Genomic DNA, 21269 nt, shown 5'->3' with positions numbered 1-21269 from the left:
CTCCTTGGAACTGGTACTTACAGGACAAACGTTTTCTAAACTGGTATCTGCTGGAGGGAGAATGGACCTTGCAGGGGTGCACTGATGATAACTTGTCCCAGTGGAAGAAGAGCTGCTCTGCAGGACTCTGTGCTCCCTGAGGAAGCAAAGCTCACAGGCAGCCTTGGTTGTAGTGCTGGTCTGTTCTCAGGCAGGCTGCAGCTGTTGGCATGCTAAACCTGACCCCTGTGTAGTGCATGGAGCAGGGTGCACCTTCTGCTTGTAGAAAAGCCTGCTTATTTCTAAGGGCTGCTATTTAGCACAGTTCCCCCGGTAGCCAGGGTTCACGTGTGTCAGAATGCTCCACGGAGCAGCAGGTTCCTTCCCTCAGTCCTAGTGAGCATGCAATGCAGTCCCTTAGTTGCTTTTCTAGGGCAGTTCTCAGGGAATGCCGAGTTTCCCAGCTGACCCGAGGAGGAGCAATGCAGGGCCGCGCACGCGGTGCTTTGCACCTGGCTGTAGCTGAGAGCCTTTCTCTCCCTGATTCCTTCCCTTATAGGTTCTCTTGCGTGCACTTGGGAAGATGGCAATACGAGATAAAGCGTCTCTTTTCCTTTTAGCGTTCTCTCGGTTACTTTTCCCTTCCTCAAAAAGAGCAAAAGAAATATACAGCAGCAAAAATTACAGCTGCAAAGATGCGCGAACGTCATTACTTGCTTCGTCTCCGCTCCCTACACGCAGCGGTATCGGTGCTGGAGCTCGAGCACGCTTCTCACGCGACGAGCGGCACAGAGCCGTCTGCCTCACGCCCCTCTGCTAACAGCCGAGCGGGAAAGCCGACTGCAGCGGGCCCCTTTCTCTCCTAGTTTTACGATGCCCGCCTGCAGCCCCAGCCAGCCCCGCGGGACGCGCGAGAGGCGGGAAGAAGGCGCGCTCCGCCCCTCACGAGAGCCAAGCCCCAACATGGCGGCCCCCGCGGATCGCTGCCGACGCCTTCCCTCAGGGCGGGGCCATTGACGCAGCGCGCCCTGCCGGGAGCCGAGCGGCCCCGCGCGCCCCACGCCGCAGTCCCGGCGTGCCCCGCGAGCCAGCCGCCCCGCGCCTCCCGGCGGCCGCTTGTCCGTCCCCGCCAGGCTCCGAGTGGGAGCCGCGGCCGTCCCGCCATGCCCCCCAAGAAGCAGCAGCAGCCTGCGGGGGGCAGCAAGAAGGCGGACCAGAAGAAGAAGGAGAAGATCATCGAGGTGAGGCTGGCGGGCCGCGGCCTGTTCCACGCGGCTCCGGGCGGCCTTCTTCGGCCTTGGGGCCGGGCCTGCGGGCCGTCTCCGCCGCTCATCCCGCGGGGCCGTAATGCGGGGCGCCGCTGCGGGTGGGAGCCCGGGGTGTGAGAGTGTGTGTGTGTGTGAGATGAGCGTACTTGGACTGATGCGTACACAACAGCTGGAAGAAGGAGGTAAGGAACGAGTACGAGGGGAGGCCGCTGCCGCAGGCCGGGTGTTACCTGCGCTAACCCGCCCGGCGCCGGGCTGCAGCCGCACGGCCGCGAGATCCCGTCCCTGTGTCTTCTGTTATGTGGCACGGTGTGAGTGGCAAGAGGGTGACCTGGGAGTTGTTTCCTCCATAGCTCTTCTATGATAGATTTATGTTATACTGTTACGGTTTCCAGAGGTGTGTTTGAACGGAGGTATTATTGCCAGATGAACATCTGGCATTTCTTTGTGACAGGAGGGGAAAAACCCTGCCGTCACATCCCTGGCACAAGTAGGTTTTATTTTTGTGTGTGTCACTTGGGAAGATAGCTTGTTTCAGATGCATATGTGAGGGGAGCCATCTTCTTAATTAGCTTTCTGAAAAGGTTTGGTGTGGAAGCCTTATTGCTAGAAGTCTAGTGGTAAAACTGAAGGTGTAGACGAAGAACTGGTTCAGGTAATGTAAAAGAACTTCTTGCTGTGCAGTTAGGTAAGTATGAACGTCTGTCTGGATTTACAGAGAGTGCGTAGGGGAAGCACTGAAGGAAGTACTGTTGGAAGAAAAGCGTCTGTAATACTTAGAAATCACTACAAATATATGGCAATATTAACCTGCTTAACAAGAAGGCAGAACACTTAAGATACGAGTGCACGTGAGTGTCACGTATACGGGAGGGGAAGAGCAGTATGTATGGCTGTTCAGTTTTCACACGTGTACATCTGCACTAATGTTTGAACATGCAGATCTGGGACGAAAAACAATAGAAACAACAGGTGGTGGCAGCAGCGTTTAGTGCGATTTTTGCAAAGCACACTTAAAAGTGTTGGGATGGAGACACACTGTCCACTCTATTGCTTGCATTGTTCGTGCTGCCAGGGGAAACAGTTTGTGTTTAACTGAAAGCCCAGGTGGAATGGCAGGTTTTTGGTTTTGTTTTTTTTTTTTCTTTTTTTTTTTGTAGCAACTTGTTCTAATTCTTGGTCAGTTACAAGTAACTTGTCTTTGAATTTTTAGGACAAAACATTTGGTCTGAAGAACAAAAAAGGTGCAAAACAACAGAAATTTATCAAGGCTGTGACTCACCAGGTTAAATTTGGTCAGCAAAATCCACGTCAGGTAAGCATTCAGTTGAATTATTTTTCCACCATGTAGTGAAATCCTCTTTGACTGTAGGAATTGATTGTCATTTAATACTGAAGTAGAAAAAATACTGAGATGTTACTCAGCTTTCTGTTGTGAGAAGCACAGATTTAGCTAGTTGTATTTAAAATAGCACTCCTTGACAAGTCTTTTTGCAAAGGTTGTGTAGCTGAAAGTGCCTCCATAAAGATAGCACAGTGTTTTTTGTCTACTGAAAAGTAGAAAACACATCTAATAAGAACACCTGTTTACACAGTACGTTACCATAATTGCATTTGAAGTATCCCTAAAAATGATTGTAACACACTGGCTGTTGCCAAAAGTGCAGCTGTGTGTTCCTTCTCTCTTTTTCTTTGATTCCCATTCAGTCTAAGAAATCATGAATCATAAATTGTGACTAATCTTAAATTGGGGATTGAGGATAACTTAAAAAAAAAAAAAAAAAGTGCTCTTGTACTTAATGTTCTACCTATGAAAGTGTGTACTGTAATTGGGAGTGCAAATAAGTCCAGCAGTTGTGTGGCTATTTCGTAAAAAGGTCAGACAAACTGAAATCTGGAGCTGCTGTCACTACCACTTTGATCTGCTTTTGCAAGATGAATTAAAAATTGATGTGGCTGAGACATAAAGTTTCATTGGTTAGAAAGCAGGATTATTCTTATGGAAGTGAGCCAGGTCTTACTCCTGCAGTGCTGGAGAGGTTAGCAGCCTGGTATTCATAACGTTCCTGCTCTCTGAATAAGCCTGTAGAATAATTACGTTTGCAGCAGTTAACCTCAGGATGTTGTGGCCTGTGCTAGATGCCTTACGTGATACGAGGATGAGCTAACAAATGTCGAGTATGACTTCAAAAGTCAAGTTGATGTGCATGTCCTGAGATTACTGACTTCTTGTAGTAATGGGGTCTATTTGGTATCACTCAGAAACATTGATGCGACTCAGGCAGTCCTTCTGAAAGGTGTGTGAAGTCCCTGAATCTGTAGCATGGACAGCAATACTACTACATGATAAAAAAATACTTTTTTCAAACACTCAACTGATGGTGTTCGGAACCTCATTCCACACCTGATGGCACCTATCTTACCTTGTAAAAACAGTTTTCATTTAGGATTGTCCTGGAGAACTTAACAATACCTTAAAGCAAGTACTGCTGTGTCCTTAGGAAAAATGGAAATGCTATCAACACTGAAAAAAACAAAAGCAAATCAAACTGTTTTTATGTTTTTGGAATCTTTAAGTGAAACAGAAGCCTAAAGTACATCTGTTGTTGTTAAAAATCAGGTCAGGTTTTTTTTTTTTTTTGTAGTTGCCATGTTAGGGTCTGCATACTTGGTAAAATAGAGTTTGGGAATTGCTGTATAAAAGCAGGGTGTTCTGTAATCAATTCCAGTGTAAAACAGCTTAGCAACTAAGCTCTTCTGTGAAGTTTGACTGAGTATTGCCAATAACGTGTCTGAAATATTTGTTAAAAGTCCCACTAGCTTCTCTTAAGGATAAAAATCAAGTCATCTAAGCATGTTGTGTTTCTCTCATGACCTTTTTCATCTATCTCTACCCTTCTCTACCAGTCTCGTGCTAGATATAGGCCTTTCCTGGCTTCTCCAAAAAAGGCTGAGGCAGGGGTGCCATTTTTGTCTTTTATACCAACTTTTCCTAGGTGAGCCTGTCCCTTAGTCTTCCCCCCTTGTGCCTATGAAAACTAAGAAAAATGTTCTCGTTGTATAACCTACTAGTTGGCATTGAAACATTGCTGTGTTGATACCAATTCAAGCAAGTAGTGTTCCAAAAACATTTCCCTGCTTCTACACACAGATAACTCGGGAGCGCTGTTGGTATGCCTGACAAGAAAGCAAAGCAGGGTGTGGGTGATTCAAGAGAAGCTTTTGGCACATATTGAACTACCTCGTTTGAGAGTGCTTGCCCTGCTGAAGCATCACACAAGAACAACTAGCATTTCCTCAGTCTGAAAGTTCCACTTCATTTCCTAGCCTGTGAAGGTGGTACAGGAGTAACAACATCTCACATCTCTGACAAATTCTAATTCAAATCTCTTCTGTCTGAAATGTCAGTGCCACTAGATGGCATTTGCAAAGGCAGGGATTTGGAGGAACTTAGAAATCGTAGGCTCCCAGCTCATGCCTCTCTCCCCCACTCATTCAGAATGATTTTATGTATTAAGGTAAGGTTCTTGTAAGTGAGAAGTGTCATTATGATTTTCTGTCACTAATAGCAAATTTGGCATCGTTGCAGGCTGCCCAAACAGAAAGTGAAAAGAAATTAAAAAAAGAAGATAAGAAAAAAGAACTACAAGAACTAAATGAACTCTTCAAGCCTGTGGTTGCTGCACAGAAGATTAGCAAAGGTATGAATGCCTGAAACTTTTGTTTTGTTCTACTGCTCATATGTCTGTCTCAGGAAAAACATTTAGAAATACTTTGCTGCACTGAGGTATTTCTGGGTGGATGGCCTGGTTTTTTTTTCTGTAATGACACTTGTTTAAAGTGGCCTATGTCCCCATGGAAGGATGAACATGCAGATGTTACAGGTAATAAGCTAATCATTGTGTTCACAGAAAACGTTAATGCACATCAAAAGAGCAGAACTTTGTCAATGACTTCTGCTCTTTCTCGTAGTTAACAGTAGGATGTTGGTTTCAAAAATGTGGTCTGAACTGAGATGGGTTATGGAGCGAGCTAGTATTGCAATGATTGTAAATTGCAAATGAATTGCTAAGTGCTTGATAATGCTAGAAGACTCCACAGTTGTTTGCCATAGGGAAGAAAAGAATACCAGCATTTCAGGAATGGACTGTATGTTAGTTACTGTGTGCTGTATTGTGCTTCTGGCACAAGAGTTGTTTACCAAAGAAGTGTGGGGGTTTTTTCGTTGGTTTTGAAGTGAACTTGGTGTTTTGTCGTTGTGTCTTTTAGCAGCAATAAAGGCAAGGTTCTTTATTTTTATCTGTAGTGGTAGCTATTGAATGAGAGGTATTGCAAAACACCAACATAATCCTAATTAAAACTTTGTCTTTCTGCTGAGCTTGCCAGCAAGTTCAACTATGTTACCTGATGTTCTTGTAGGGGTTCAGTTGCTGATAAACTAGTTCTTTATTTAAGGTCTTAAACAGCTGCTGCTGAGCATAATCTAGTCCCTGGTGACTGGAACCAAGCTTGAAATGAGCGAGTGAGAAACTGAAGCTTAAAATCATACGTTAGTACTTGAGAACATAATGAAATCAGTAGTACTTCATCTGTTACATCTAGTAGATAAATTTAAACCCTTCTTCATTTCTTCTTTTGCCTCCTGATGATCAAACAATCTGTTGCTGTGGTATTTACTTGAAAACCATAGTTAGTGATTGGGTACTTCCCATTTCAGCAGCACTGGCTTATTTTTAAGGCTAGAAACAGCAGTCTCAGTATTATTGAATGAGTACAGGTTAGGTTAATAAAACTTCTTCTAGCATATTTCTGATTATGTTAAAGAAAGGTTGACATTCAAAAGATGTTTTACCACATATCAGAACCAAAAATGGCCTACTATATAGGGAAGAACTTGTGTGGAATGATTTGTTATGCGTTACATGAGCACATTCTTCTCAGGCACACTGCTACCCATACTTCCTGTAGTCAGATCTTCATTGATAGTCATTATAAATATCCTGCTATACAAACTAAATAAGATGCTTTCAGAACACAATGTATCTACTTGAAGTGAAGAAAGGGCTGTTGGGGTGAACTTTTCATTAAATAACTTATTTTTTTAAAACACCTTTTCATTCTGTGCAGGTCCTAAATATGGTAAGATCTTAGACAATGTTCTTTAAACTTTTAAGATACAACTTCTGTTCTGTTCTAGTATTTTGCTTACAGATGTTATTAAAATAGAAAAACTTTCTTCACTCAGGTGCTGATCCCAAATCTGTAGTTTGTGCTTTCTTCAAGCAAGGGCAGTGCACTAAAGGGGACAAGTGCAAGTTTTCTCATGATTTGTCCTTGGAAAGGAAGTGTGAAAAACGAAGTGTTTACATTGATGCAAGAGATGAAGACCTCGAAAAAGGTACACTGCTTCTAGAAAACATTCTGTAAATCATCTTCTGATTCTGCAGTTGCATTTTTAAGTTGCTTTTAGTTAAGCAAGTTGCTTTTGTATGATTCCCAAGACCCTGGTCACAGTGATAGCAACCCATATTGCTGTGTTCAAAATGTAAATGAAGCTTGATTGCTGCTCTTAAAAGCTGGCTCACAAGTATTCTGTAGTCCTTATTTGAAAAAGTATCACTAAGTGATCTTGGATGGGGGTTTCTGAGTTCTGCTATGTGTGAAGTTTTGTGTCATACGAATAGCAGGTCATACAGTATTTGTTCTTCCTCATCATTTCTACATTATGAAGAAGTTTAAGGTGTATAAGTAGAGTCACATTTCTTAGTCTTTACCTGAAAATACATTTCACATATGTACAGATAAAAGCTTCTCAAGTTTTTGAGGAGGATGTCTTGTGAGCTGTATAGCGAAGGAAGAACACTGAGGTTTACCGAAAGCAAGTGTAGTGTTTTGCACCTGTGAAGGAATAACTGCAAGTATCAGTACAGGTTGGGGTATGACCTGCTGGAGGATCTGAGGGTCCTGGTGGATGACAGGTTGACCGTGAGCCAGCAGGGCGCCTTGTTGGCCAAGAAGGCCAATGGGATCCTGAGGTTCTTTAAAAGGTGCGTGGCCAGTAGGTCAGGGAAGATGATCATCCCCCTCACTGTGCCCTGATCAAACCACAACTGGAGTACTGTATCCAGTTCTGGGCTCCCTGGTAGAGGAAAGCCAGGGATCTCCTGGAAAGAGTCCAGCGAAGGGCCATGAAGATGATAAAGGGCCTGGAACACCTTTCTGATGAGGGAAGGCTGAGCAACCTGTATCTGTTCAGCCTTGAGAATAGAAGACTGAGAGGGAATCTTTTTCACGTTTAGAAATACCTTAAGTGTGGGAGTCAAAAAGACACTTCTACGTCTTTTCAGAAGTCTGTGGGGACAGGACAAGGGGAAACAGCTGTAAACGTAAGCATAGGAAGTTCTGCACCAATGCATAAGGGAACTTTCTCATGGTGAGGGTAACAGAGCACTGGAACAGGCTGCCCAGGGAGGTTGTGGGGTCTCCTTCTCTGGAGACATTCAAGACCTGCCTGGACGCCTATGTGTGCAGCCTGCTGTGGGGGACTGCTTTGCAGAGGTATTGGGCTCGAGGATCTCTAGAGGTTTCTTCCAACCCCTGCAGTTCTAAGATTGTGTTTTATTACAGAAGTCTGAATTGGGTTGGTTTTTTTTCCATAGGTTAAACTAAAACATAAGAACTGCATGTTACTACTGTTAATTAGGGGAAAAAGAATATTGTTTAGGATTTGGGATGTTTGTGCAAACTTCTGTTGTCTTCTAGACACGATGGATAACTGGGATGAAAAGAAACTAGAAGAGGTGGTGAACAAGAAGCACGGTGAAGCAGAAAAGAAAAAACCCAAAACTCAAATAGTATGTCTTCTCTTTTTTCATTGAACTGTAGTTTTTGTTATTTAGCAGCAGGGACAGGCTGATTGAGTCGTTTTGGCTTTGTGACACCTGGCTGCTAAGAAATTAGTTTGTACACTGAATGCTGTATCTTAATCCTTTGTGCTATTTATTTTTTTTGATTCTTCAGGACGACTATGCCTTGTTTACAGTCCCAAATAGGCTATTGATACTTGCCAGAATTAAACTTAGGTATGACTAAGTGTTACAAATTGCTTGTCAGAAGTTTCAGAATGATATATTTATGTCAGGATCATGAGTTGGAACATGAAACATCTGAAATTGTTTATTTTGATTAAAAGTACACTCGATTTTCATGACCAAACATAAACCCTTAACATTCTTTTACATGTGCTGCTGGGTTTACTGTAGTGCAGTCACTAGTCTTTCAAGTCAGCCTAAGTTGAGATTATATTAAGGGCGAAAGCTGTTGAGTATTTGAGGTTTTAGATAGTTAGTTGCTCTTTTTATATCTACTGTTTGTAATGGAGTGCATGGCACGTTTATTCACTTTTGACCACAGCTGGCTTTGAATTACTGTACTTTGGGCATGTAGTAGCTGTGCTAGTGTAAATTGCTGGGGATGAGAATACAGTACTGACAACTGTTGTTTTATGCAGGTCTGCAAATATTTTCTTGATGCTATTGAAAACAACAAATACGGATGGTTTTGGGTCTGTCCAGGCGGCGGAGACAATTGCATGTATCGCCATGCTCTTCCTCCAGGTTTTGTACTAAAGAAAGACAAAAAGAAGGAAGAAAAGCAAGATGAAATTTCCTTAGAAGATCTAATAGAAAAAGAGGTAAAGTTTCAATTAGGTACCTCTTGGTGGTGTTTGTTTTCATTATACTGAAAAGAGGAGGAAAACTGTCAGTAACATCTTAGTGAATTATTGAAAAGCATTGAATGGTTGTATATCTATATAAGCTGGACTGAGGAATGCATAGTAATTCATGTTTTTTGTTTAGCTAGTTTTCTTCCTCTCAATCAGCTGAGTGAGTTTCTAAAAGTATAGCTGGATACTTACTGTTAGGGTAAGATGGATAATCCTGTTTTAGGAGGCTTCTGTTTCTTACTGCTGTTTGTCCTTTTAACTCTTACAACTGTTTCTTCCTCAGCTCAAATTCACCATTGCCTTAGTTCTTGCTTAATTCTGCCATTCATTACTGTATGGTTCTGTTAAAAGGAATCAGCATGAAGAAAGGGCCCTCCCAAAGATGTTATACTGCAGCTCTGCTGCCACCATTCCCTGGCAGTGCCAGATGGAAAGTAACTTAAACTAATACCACAGGCTTCTTCCTCCATTTTCCATGTTCACTTAAGTGTTGATTTGTCTCAACTGGAAAACTGATGTGGAATCTCACTTTAAGTTGATGAAGCATGTTTAACAGTGGTGAGAGTGCAGAAGCAATTAGAAATAAATGTTTTCAATTAGTTTCTAGAAAAAAGTAATTACGTATCCTTAATTTGTTATCCCTAGGGTTTGCTTTTGGAAACAATGTCTAGCATTAATCAGTCTTTCTACTTGACAGCGTGCTGCCTTAGGACCAAACGTTACCAAAATCACATTAGAGTGTTTTATTGCATGGAAGAGAAGAAAAAGACAAGAAAAAATTGATAAGGCAGAGCAAGATATGGAAAGGAGGAAAGCAGATTTTAAAGCCGGCAAGGCGTTGGTGGTACGTTCTGTGCTTTCATTCTTAATGTAAAGAGTAAATAGAAGCTGACTACTTTTTTAGGAAAACTAGAATTGTTGCTTTTTTTTTTCTTTATTTAACAACCTTATAAATTCTGTGAAATTATAAATTAATTGCCTTTTCTGCTAACAGATCAGTGGACGTGAAGTATTTGAGTTCCGACCAGAGCTGGTTGATGCTGATGATGAAGAAGCAGATGACACTCGCTACACTCAAGGAACAGGAGAAGATGATGAGGTAAGAAAAAAAAAAAAGGGGGGGGAAAAAAGCTAACCAAAATAATATTTTGAGTTGCATTGGAAATTGAAAACGTTGCTTTTTTGCAAGGCTTGCTCCTAATTTGAGAGCTCTTAAGGTACAATTAAAATTTCAAGTACTTAATTCAGTGCTAATACGGAATGTTTTCCCAATTACGATGTCAAAAGGAGGATGGAAAAGGTCTGTAGAAGTTCTGCAGAAATGATAATCTGTGTAGAAGAGTGATTCATATGGAAAATACTGGTGTACTTTTCAGGTGGAAGACCCTGTGTGTGTAAATGATATAGACCTGAGTCTGTATGTCCCAAAGGCTGTAGATGAAACTGGCATTACAGTGGCTAGTCCTGAGCGATTCAGCACATACGCTTCAATAGAAAAAGATGGTAAGTTTATTATGTAGGCATCCCTTTTAAGGGAATGAATTGATAAGTTCTTTTTTTTTTTTTTTTTGAAAGCTTGCTTCCAAAAAAGCAAGCAGAAATGTGTTCTTGATATGCCAAAAAGCATTATTTGTTTGTTTGTTTGTTTTAAAGAGCAGAAGCAAAATGATTATCATGATCATTGTACTTACTGGAGGCAATGATTCTAGTAGATCTGTGTGCACTTCTTATTTTTCTTGAGTTCAACTTCTAAATAAAAAGTAGTATATAATATTTTTCCAGCTTGCATAGATTAACTTCTAATTTCTACAAGCTAACACTTCATTTTGCTGCAATTGTCAAATGCAAACCCCAGTCTTCCAAGTTAACCCGAGTCTTTGAAGTGCAGATGTTGAATAGGAGCAAAACATGAAGCCTGATCCTGTTATAAAAATAGGAGTTGAGGGGTTAGATATGTGAGTTATTGTTTTCAGCCTGTTCTAGTAACTAATGATCCAACCTTGTATGTTAATTGGGCATGTGCCGTTTAGTCTATATAAGCTCAGATACAAAAATTGACAATATTAAGTGACTGGTTGAAAAACTTCAGAGCTTGTCTGGTATGATTGTGAGCTAGAGATTAAGACACGTGTGACACTAAAATGTGTTAAAAACTGTATTTTCAGATAATAAACTAAGTGAAGCTTCTGGAGGTGAGATAAACAGCAGTGAACAAAATGATTTAGAAGAAGGTCGTGATGGCGATGAGGAGTTAGAAAATGGAGTCATTGATGCAGTGCCCGTTGATGAAAATCTTTTTACTGGCGAGGACTTGGATGAACTAGAAGAAGAACTAAACACTCTTGATTTAGAAGAATGAATTAAAAAGCTCATTGGAATTAAAGTCCATGTGATAAAGTGCAAACTGACTACACTTTTCCTCCTTCTTGAATAGAATTCTTAAACAGGATGTTTATGGTTACCCGGCTGATTCTGATGGGCACGTCATATACCAGGAATATTTTACTTCTGTCTCATCTCCAAACTTGCTATGATCACAGTAAGAAACTCAGAGTAGTTCATAATTACCTGACAGCTGAATTTGCAGAGAATGAGATCATAAATTTCACCTCAAAGTAGGAAGTGTAACTGCTTTGCCAGTATGTGGGTGTAAGTGAGAAGTTGATACCAGCTGCAGTACGAAATTAAAGTGAACGTTCCTGACCAGAACTGCATTTGCAATAGTGATTGTGTTGATTTAGAAACTGCCTGACTTGCTTTTAGGCAGAGCACTCTAGAGGAGCTGATGCAGATCACGCTTCTTGACATGTTGATAAGCTTTATTTGATCAGCTGGATACTGAGGATACAGACAGTGAACTGATACATCAACAGTACAATATGGTGCCCTCTGTTGAAAAACTTCCAAATTTTCCCACCACCTTTTGCCAGCAAAACTGTAAATAAAAACTACCAACTTAAAAAGCCCCGTGTTGCTTTTTCTCTGTTAAGATATGACAGCAAATGGATAATAACATGATTTTCTGATACAGTGATGGATGCTTTCTCCCCAGTCCTCATGAAGTGATTGATGTTGGCTTAAATTACATTAGGGTTAATGGCAGTTGGATTTTTTTCTACTCTTCACGCAGTTTGTAGAATTGAACAGCTGACTTCCCCTCCTGTTGTCATCTCCCACCCATCCATCAACAGATTTAATCCAAGCTATTCAGTGCCCGTTTTGGATTGAGTCTCATGCTTTCCCTGCTCTGTTTGTATGTTAGCTAAGGCTTTGAGCTCTGTGGAGCAGGGATGTTGCGGTCTAAAAAATGCCTATGATGTCTTGGGTATTCTCTAAGTTGTGCAGTAATAACATTTGGCTGAAGGCAGAGCTGTGGATGCTGTTGTGTACCCTGCAGGGGGCAGCTGTCAGGTTTCAGTGAAGTCAAGTTGCCCTTCAAAATTTATCAAAACCTTACCATGATGATGTCTGTAGAGGTGCTTTCTCAAGGGGGCTCAAAGTTTTATGCCTCATTGCCACACTACTAAGTATCTGTAACAGTACTGCTGTACTAAGGGGTACCGTTTATATGGCTGTTTTTTCTGAAGTTTTCAAGTTACTACTTAAAGTTTGTTAAGCTTCATGGCATTGTTAGCAAGCTTACTTGAACCACTGTTGAGTGGTAATACGAGCTTTAATGGTTATTTCTGACACTGCTGAGTCAACTTGTATCTTTAATGCTATTTCTAAAATAGCTGACTTCAACCTTTTTTGCCCTTTTTGGGATCTTTGTGGAATTTTTTTTCTCTTATAGAAACAAGAAAACAATGTCTGGGGAAAAGAGGTCTACTGGAATGGGCTCCTAAATGTAAGTGTTTAAAGACAAGCTGCAGTATCAGATAATAAATGTTTATTTCTGCAGTTTTCTCTTGTGGCCATAAACGAAGAGTGTTGACAGATTATTGTATTATACTGACCAGAAATAGGCTATCTGGATTTCAGGACACTTAAGAATGCAATTCAAATTTGAATGTATGATGCCTAATTTTTCAAAGTTGTATATTTTAAATGGGAATAAAATAATTATTAAGGATTGAAATGGCTATATTTTGTTCTGGAGACTAATATGCAGCGTGTAATACTGATGTCTGTCATCTTGTCTGTTTCAGTGATGTAAACATGTTACATCTTCACAATTGCAACCACGTTCTTAAATTATTTGTACTTTGCAGGTTAGCTCATTTCAGCTGAAGGAATGTAAAAATAAATGAGCAGGATGTGCCCTTTTTGAGTTCAGTATAAAGGGCTCAGTGCAGTGCATACCCTGCTGTGTATGTTGAAACTAAATAGTAGGATATAGTCACGTTGCATAGCATTTACATAAATTGAATAACCATAACTTAATAGAAAAAATAACAGTTTTCTTGGGCATTAAGTTTTGGCTTAACTCTCTGTGGTCATGAAGCAATAGTTTGCTGCCCCTCTGATTTGGCTTAATTGATTCTAGCATTTCTACAGACTCTGCTTGCTCTTGCTTTGGCCTCTTGGCTCTGTAGAGATCTCTAACCACAGAAGCAGGATGGGCGCTTCTCAAGAAGCGTTCATGTAGCACTCAGGCATGCTTCTGAGGATTGTTAGCATTATGCTGCTGCTTATTCCTTTTGCTTGAAGATAAGCTTAAATGTAACTAGTTGAAAAATGCTTTCATGAGTTAAAGGCTAAAGTAGCAGCTAATAGAGTTTCAGTCATTAAATGCTCAATTAGAAATGGGTGCTAAGACCTTACTGAAGGTAAATTGTGGAAAAGAACAGCTGATTAAAATGAAGTCCACCTGAATGTTACCTACCCACGAGCTGTTTCTACAGATGCAATTGTCTTTTAATTCCTCCAATGTAAAGTGAATAGCCGATGCCATAGATCTGCTTAAAGAAAAATGAGAAATCCTGAGATAGCAGTGTCTTCACCTGTGTGTTTTTAGGGGTCAAAAAACCAGTCATCTTACTATTGCGGGAAGGCTCTATCCAGAGGATTCAAGTTAGGCTATGTGGACGCATAGGCCAGGGAGGAAACATTTCTGAGGAGCTTCACTCATTCTGTGCAGTGCACACAGCCTGCTCTGCTGTTTGCCTCATCTCTGCCCCCACACTTAAGTGGAAAAAAAACCTTGTGAGAACTGTGGTGTAGCTATGGGGCTTTCATATCTCCTGGGGAAAAAATGCTGCTTGTAGCTCTCTGCCTTCATTCTGTTTCTGTGCAGGGAACATCTGCATAGAGCCCGTACTTTTTCATAGTAGTTTCAAACAGCAGTTTGCTGTTAAGGAAGTGGAATGCTTGTTGACTTTAAAGCTTGAAAGACAAAAATCATTTCAGTCACAAGATGACACTTTTAACTGAAAATTCTCATAGGACTTCTGAGGGCTGTATAATTGAAAAAGTAACTTACCTCCTCCTCGATGTTACTCAGAAAGCTTCCTACTTTAAATACACATGGCTGGTAAATGCCTGGGAAAAAAAAAGAAGGAAAATTAAATGTGAAGGTTGACCTTAACTATTCCATCACAGCATTTCCACTGCAAGCAATTAGTAGATCATTTCTTACTGGATGACATTTCTCAGCTGTATTTTATCAAGGGGGAATTCGATTAACATTTGATGGAGCAGTGATGTTCTTGGCAATGCATTATTCTCCTATATCCCATTGTGTTCATTTCACAAACAGATTGCATAAAAAGAACTTGCACATATAAAATACACTAATTTCTGAGTACTTTCACAATTCTTTAGTCAGATGTGTGAAATAAGTGTTGAAAAAACTTGTGTAGGACATTCTGATGGCTGATTGCTATTTATGTTGCCAAGTGAATGCCCCTTTAAAAAAAAAATAATTAGCCAAATAGAATAAGTTTTGCAAGTGTTAGTTTTTTGCAGACTTAATTATCTTGCAAGTAAATAATGGCACAGTTCATAAACTGCTAATATTCATGTGCTTCTTTAGGATAGCTTAATGGAACTTCAGTCAGACATTCCTACAAGGTTAGACCTTCCTTTCCCTCACTTTTTATTACAGCTATAAGATGAGCAATCTCATTGTTTCAAATGCAAGTTTATCTCGTGTATGTGTGTGCATATGAGTCTCTCAATGGCTTTTTTTTTTTTTTTTCAATCATGTTTCTTCCTTTTCTCCCCTCTGAATCCCTTTACATTTCCAGCATCTTTTAGCAAGCAGCTGACACGCTTTGTTTGGAACATGTCTCCTAACTTAAAGTATTTGATCTCCAGGGAAAACACTTAGCAGAAGCAACATCTTATGTCTTCCTCAGCTTTGACTTGGTGCCAAGAAGAGGAAGTGATACTGAAAATAAGTAAGTATTTTAGTTTGAAGGATACCATTTCTTACTGCGTTTCTGTGCTAGAAAAACTTGTGTACAAAATTAGCAACTTCACCTCCCCAGTAGTGCATGAGAGTTTTCTATGAATGGGCCTTAATCAGCAGAATCTTTAGTGGAGCAAATGGTCTTTGTTCCTAGTAATGTGCCGGATGTGCTTGATGTAGTTGTGATCCCATTAAGTGCTTTTTACAGTGATATCTGCAAATCACCTTTCTCTTCCCCCCACCCCTGGTAGTATTAGAGGCTTAGAAGTGACCTTGGCTTATTTTCTGTCACTTCCAGTTTCTGCCTTTCAATAGAAGTTCTGTCTTTTCACAGAGAGTGGCTGTTGCTGGTGTTAGCAACAGGGCCAAGATGTTTTATTCATTTATGATGCTATAGTCTTAATATGTGAACACAACAGGCTCCTTCATAACGCATTATTGAAATAATCAGTTCTTTTGATCATATGTACCAGCATTTCATTTGTGTTAAAGAGACTTCAGGCATCTGTGGCTGAGAACATTCAAGCAGTGCAATATATTTGGACACAGGTTTGTGAAAGGCTGGCATGAAACTAAAGAAATATTTCCAAACTGAACCAAATTCAACTTGAAAAGTGTCAAGGTGAACTCTTAAAATAAAGCAAGATATAGTGGAAGATGAAGTATACAACTTCTAAAACATTCCTAGATTTCTATGAGGACACACGGAAAGACACAGGGCAAACTACTGTAAAAAGTTCACAAGACAAAATGGTATTCTTTGTACAATAAGGCATTAGAGAAAAATATTCTACCAGTTGTACATCCTTGGCCTTGTGTTAAAATGAAACTGTATTTTCAGTGTATGATATGCTTGTAGAGCACGTTTTGCAGTTGTGGAAAGTTCTCTAAAACCTTATAGTTCTCTGACCTGAGAGTGTTTGGTCCTCTTTGCACTTCACTTCCATTCCTGTTTTATTCCTTGCTTTACATCCCGACACTGAGGCTGTCATTTCTGCACTCTGAACACTGCACACAAGATTGAATGTAAAATACTGCTGTAGTGTGCCTACACAATAATCCAAATTCCCTGTAAGCTCTTAAACGAAGATTTCGGCTAACTTTGGAAACATTTAAATTTGAAGTAGTTTAACTGGGTAGGGAAGAGTAGACTTGAAAAAACAAACAAACAAAAAAAAACAACAACAAAACAAGATGAACTGACCTCTACTTAATCATTTCATGGCTGCAACTGCATGCCTCCTTAACATCTCAGACATTAATTGGGTAATAGCCGTATTTCTCAGCAAGAAACCTTTGATCTTCTCTCTTCACCCCTTTCTTCTGTTGTCTTCTCTCCCTTCCAAGCATGAACACGCTGTTGCATAGAGTTTTCTGCCTGACCTCTGCTCTGTGCTGATGGGCTGAGTGTCTGCCGTGTGTTCCAGCTGGCTGCCTTCTGCCTTTGGCTGCTCAGTGGGTGTGCTGTGGAGCTCCGTGCTGCCCAGTAGCATGCTCTCGTGGTGGGGCTCTGAGGTTTTGTTTATGGAATCAAGAGAAAAGTTGGTCAGAAATGACATAATAAAGGCATTATTGGTAGTATGTCAGATGAATCGAAATTGAGGAGGGACGGGCTATAAGGGGTGAAGAGGGGTTTATTTAACTGCAGACACCTCACCTTTGTGAACTTTTTCCTTGAATAAAGAGCTAGGGGGTGTCTACACCCACTACTACAACTGCATGTTGTTTAGTCATATCAGCCCTATATCGGTCTCCAGTCTTTTTCCTGTCATTATAGAAAGTCTGTGTTCTGTGAAGAGCGATTCTGTTATGTGACCCACAAAGTGTCCTCCACACAGGAAACATAAAGCTACAGTTTGACAGAATATGTGCTATAAATAGATGGGTGCACATTCTTGGTATGTATGGGAGGCAGGAGGAAGTGGAACAAGAATCCATAGATGGTAAAAAAAAAAAAAAGGGAGAAGTTTTAAAATACGCTCTTTATTAAGGCAAAGAATTGTCTGCATATTCTGTCACTGGTTACTTGTCAACATTAACTGGCAAATTTCTTTTGGTTGAAATGGGGAACAGAAGTTACATTCCAGGAATTCTTCAGCCAGTAGCACCCAGCTCAGAGCCTATTGGAACCAACGCCTGGACATCGCAGGCTAGGCAAAAGCCAAAATAGTTTTAAAAGATAACCATAAAAATATAAAGGAGGGGGAAAAAAAAAAAAAAAGAAGAAAGAAAACTGAAACAAACAAGATCCCATCCTTTGTGCCTGTAGATCAGGGCTGTAAGAAGCATTCCATTTCTCCTTGCTCCAGGCAGAACTCTATTTCAGATGTGTTTCTGCCAGGTAGAGTTGCTTTCCAGTAACAGCTGAGTGTGGGTTGAAGTCTTCTATGTACACATCACAACACATTTTCAAAATGTGTTTTCCCAGCTTCACAGCCCCGCCTGTTGGCTGGAGTTTGGTGTGGTGGCTTCCCAGGCTTTCCCTATCTCCAAAAGAAATGGGGTCATGTTTACATATATTATTGTATTTCTTCCTTTTGATCCTTTTCTCCAGAGTATAAATGCTGTTTAAAAAGATATTCAAGTCTTTGGGGTTTTTACTGAGCAACATCAGGTTAAGTTGATTTGTTGGATCTAAAGATCTGTAAACTAAAATCTGAGGAAGATGGGATTTGTAACACTGATTTTGTCAGATAGAAGAGATGTGAATCCCTTTGTAGATTGTGTGGAGCTGCTTCTGAACTGGGTGATCTGAAATCCCAACATACAAAAACTCCTGTTGAGTAACCAGCATTCTGCAACGCTCAGTGGGGATGGAGGAGACGCTGACTAACACTGAGGTAATGCGGCTATCACAACCGAGCAAACCAGAAAACAGCCTGGATCCGACTCATTTCCTTTCCAACTGGAAGATCTCAAACTTTGCCCTGAGCGTGGTTCACCAGTTAGAAACTGCTTTTATTGACACTCTCCTATTGCTAGAGGAAACTTTGCCTGAGAGGTTCTAGTAACCAATGAGTGGGGTTTTTCTGGACTGGTGAACCCTGGTGGAACCACAACAACCCGAGCTCACAACACAGCTGTGGTGGTTTTGCCTCACCCAGTGGTGCTTTTGTGGTTTGCAGTGTTCAGGGAATTTCAAGAAAATAAGCATTAGTTGATGAGTGTTAGACAAAAATAACACTGAAGTAATAAGATAAGACCATTTTTAGTCAAGCTTGCTTTCTACTGCTGTATTAGAGACTGAGTTACTTCTTAAAGGTCTGCTCAGAGCAGTTAAACTGCTCTGTGAAACTGAATGCCTGCATGGCAAAAGAGAAGAGCTCTCTTATGGTTGAAGGACGCCTTTTGCCAGCCAACGACAGTATCAACAAACAAGTCAGTGGCAATCCATTCTGTGCTCCAGATGTTAGTAGAGCTGGATCTGAAAAATGCTGGATCTGCTAAGAAGCGGAAGCTTTTCCCTTAGCATGGGATGTTTTTCAGGGCCTTTTAAATAGAACCACTGTGGAATGCATATTTTTAACTTATCCTGAATTACGGGATTTTGGCTGTTTCTGTCATGACTGTAACATTACGAGAGAGGAACACAGGATTGCAATAAAAAAAAAAAAAAAAACATTCTGAAATTCTCTGTTCATTCTACAGGCTGAAAGCTAAGGAAAAATTAAAAAGGAGCAATGAGTTCTCCAAATATGCCTGGTATCCTGCAAAGCCTTACTCAACTGTGTTAATGATCAGTTGTATGAGGAAAAGCTAGCAAGGTCACAGCTTGCTGTCACTGTTCTGCCCACTTCCTAGTGGCTACTTTCCACTGCTGTATGCCTTAGCAAACTGCAGATTGAAAAGTAGTCGGTAGAGCAAATATAGAAGCATATAATTTGTTTGTTTGCATTGCGTAACACAGTTCTACTAGCTGTTAATCTACTTGTTAATCATACTGAGAGCTAAACAAGTTAGCAAGGAAAAATTACACTTTTACTAGAAGGGTGTTTCCTGCTTTAGACTGATACAAAGTCTGTTTGGGGCCATCATTCCTTTGTCTGTGATTCTGTCAGACGTAATAACTCAGTGCCAGCTATAGCCTCAATCACTTTTTTTAGCAATAGAAAATGCTTGTTTCAATTTCTAGTGAGATATACTTTGACTGGAAGTGCACCCCAGGCCTGCGTTTCTGCTCCCCGTGCTGAGGTGGAGGCAGGAGAGCTGCGGGCTGCCCGGAGCGATGGACAGGTTCTATGCAATGCAGCAGCCCAGGCAGTGCCCCGTCCTGGTGTGTGACTCATTGTGGTGTGGGAGCTGAGTCAGGGGAAGAGCGGGCGGCATTCCCTGCCCCAGTGATAGCGGGCAGATAGACTTGTGAAGAAATTGTCCTACTGAGGAGAGGAAACCGTCTGATGAAGGTATCCTTGGGGATGAGCAACCTCTGATGTATGCCACGGCTAAATTACTCCCCTGGCTTTTCACTTATCCATCCACTGACAGCACGCAGCAGTGCTGCACAGCCACTTCTTGGGAAGACAAAATTTACCGTTCAGTAAGCAGCCCTCATATCTTAATCATATCATACATCTTAATCTTATCATATCCCTTGCTGTTTGTGTAATGAGAAGGTATATGATCAAACAGAGAAAATAAATACTCCTTTTGCCAAATCTACAGACATACCGAGGATTTTGTTATTTTACGCTTCTAGTATTTGCTAAGATTTAGAAACTTATTTACCTATCTGAAGTTTTGCTTTGATCAGGTCCACGGTGTAACAGCTGTGAGAGACAAGTCACTGCATCATAAAAGTTATTCTTCATCATGATTTTACCTATGGAGAGGTGACAAGATAAGGAAAATCAGCAACAAGCGTCAAGCCTGGGCATAGGAATTCTCCTGTTTTTGGCAAAATTATAGATTTTCAGTTGATTTCCTCAAGAAATTATTATCACTTGACAGTAAGAACAACTGACAGTAACACAGAATGACCAGGTCCTTCTTTCTGGCGGTGCCATGCGTTTACCTGCACAGGCCCCTTTCTGTCCTTGTGCTGCAGTGTGTCAGACTGCAGACAGGCAGGCTGTGAGACTTCATAACTGATTACTTAATTTAGCTTGCGTATTTTCATAAAATCTGACCATAACAATATACAATGGAATTGAAGTTTTTACCTGAAGCAACTTTCTCTATTAGGTGAGAAACTAAAATTATCACCCCAATGTTCAGTTCTTCTCCCTGAAATCCTTCCTTTTTTTTCTTTCATGTGTGTGCCACAACAATGGGCTATCAGTGAACACAGACTAAGTAGGCATCACCAAGAACAGTGCAGTGCTGTAAGTTTGCCCTCCAAGATAAACAGGAAGCTGATGCTAATTCTGAAATGTGATTCATTGTGCAATTGGTGACAAAGCACACTTCCTTTTTTTTCTCTTTTTTTTTGTGGGGGTGAGGGGGAAGAGAAGAGGGGAAGGTCCTTTGAGAGCAATAAGTCCTTGAAAGATAAGCAAAAAATAACATGCTAAGTGGTCCTGGGTCAACGTTTCAATATCATGCTTCTGAACGAAGCCGATTACATCAAAACTCAGGAATGCTTGCTGGCTACGAAATGGTGTTTCTTCTGTCCAGCGGGTTAACGGGCAGCTCCGTCGCACGAATTCTGGCCGTAAGAGGCTGCCTACACGTGCTCTGACCGCTTTATTATTTTCTCCGTCTTTCGGTGGATTGCTGCCAGCTGGGCTCACTCCGAACGGCCGGCCCCGTACGCCGCGCAGTTCCTACCGCGGAACTATAAAGCAAAGCAGAACACTCCGCGCTCGAACTGAGTCCGATATCTCATTAGCGGTCCCCGAGCCGTCGGGGAGCGGTCCCAGTCCTTCGGAGGGCTCGGGCTGCCGCCCGCGGGAGCAGTTCCTCCCGGAGCAGGACGGGCAGCGGCAGCCCCGCGGTCCGCCGTTCC

The 21269-nt window shown here is 41.2% G+C and overlaps 1 protein-coding gene and 1 long non-coding RNA gene across 8 annotated transcripts; one reads left to right on the top strand and one right to left on the bottom strand.

Annotated features, from left to right (window-relative positions):
• Positions 1 to 1074: 1074 nt before the first annotated feature.
• Positions 1075 to 13051, top strand: ZC3H15 (zinc finger CCCH-type containing 15). Its single transcript, XM_042874373.1, has 10 exons — positions 1075 to 1220; positions 2461 to 2562; positions 4837 to 4948; positions 6493 to 6645; positions 8010 to 8101; positions 8758 to 8940; positions 9671 to 9817; positions 9968 to 10072; positions 10350 to 10476; positions 11139 to 13051. The coding sequence occupies exons 1-10, from the start codon at positions 1143 to 1145 to the stop codon at positions 11330 to 11332; spliced, it is 1293 nt and encodes a 430-aa protein (XP_042730307.1). The 5' UTR covers positions 1075 to 1142; the 3' UTR covers positions 11333 to 13051.
• On the bottom strand, positions 8394 to 20790 carry LOC122181713. Of its 7 annotated transcripts, XR_006179550.1 has the most exons (6): positions 20485 to 20790; positions 20051 to 20144; positions 16530 to 16835; positions 14396 to 14454; positions 13799 to 13871; positions 8394 to 8871 (listed from the first exon to the last, which is right to left on the bottom strand). It is a non-coding gene; the product is annotated as an uncharacterized LOC122181713 (long non-coding RNA). The 7 variants fall into 7 exon arrangements; XR_006179551.1 differs by having other exon boundaries at positions 13799 to 14298; positions 20051 to 20790; XR_006179552.1 differs by having other exon boundaries at positions 13799 to 13874; positions 20051 to 20790.
• Positions 20791 to 21269: the final 479 nt, after the last annotated feature.

Source organism: Lagopus leucura, unplaced genomic scaffold (assembly GCF_019238085.1).
Source record: "Lagopus leucura isolate 7727_CA_CO unplaced genomic scaffold, USGS_WTPT01 Super-Scaffold_100012, whole genome shotgun sequence".
Lineage (NCBI taxonomy): Eukaryota > Metazoa > Chordata > Aves > Galliformes > Phasianidae > Lagopus > Lagopus leucura.
Note: the sequence above shows the minus strand (reverse complement) of the source record. Positions and strands in the feature narration are given on the sequence as shown.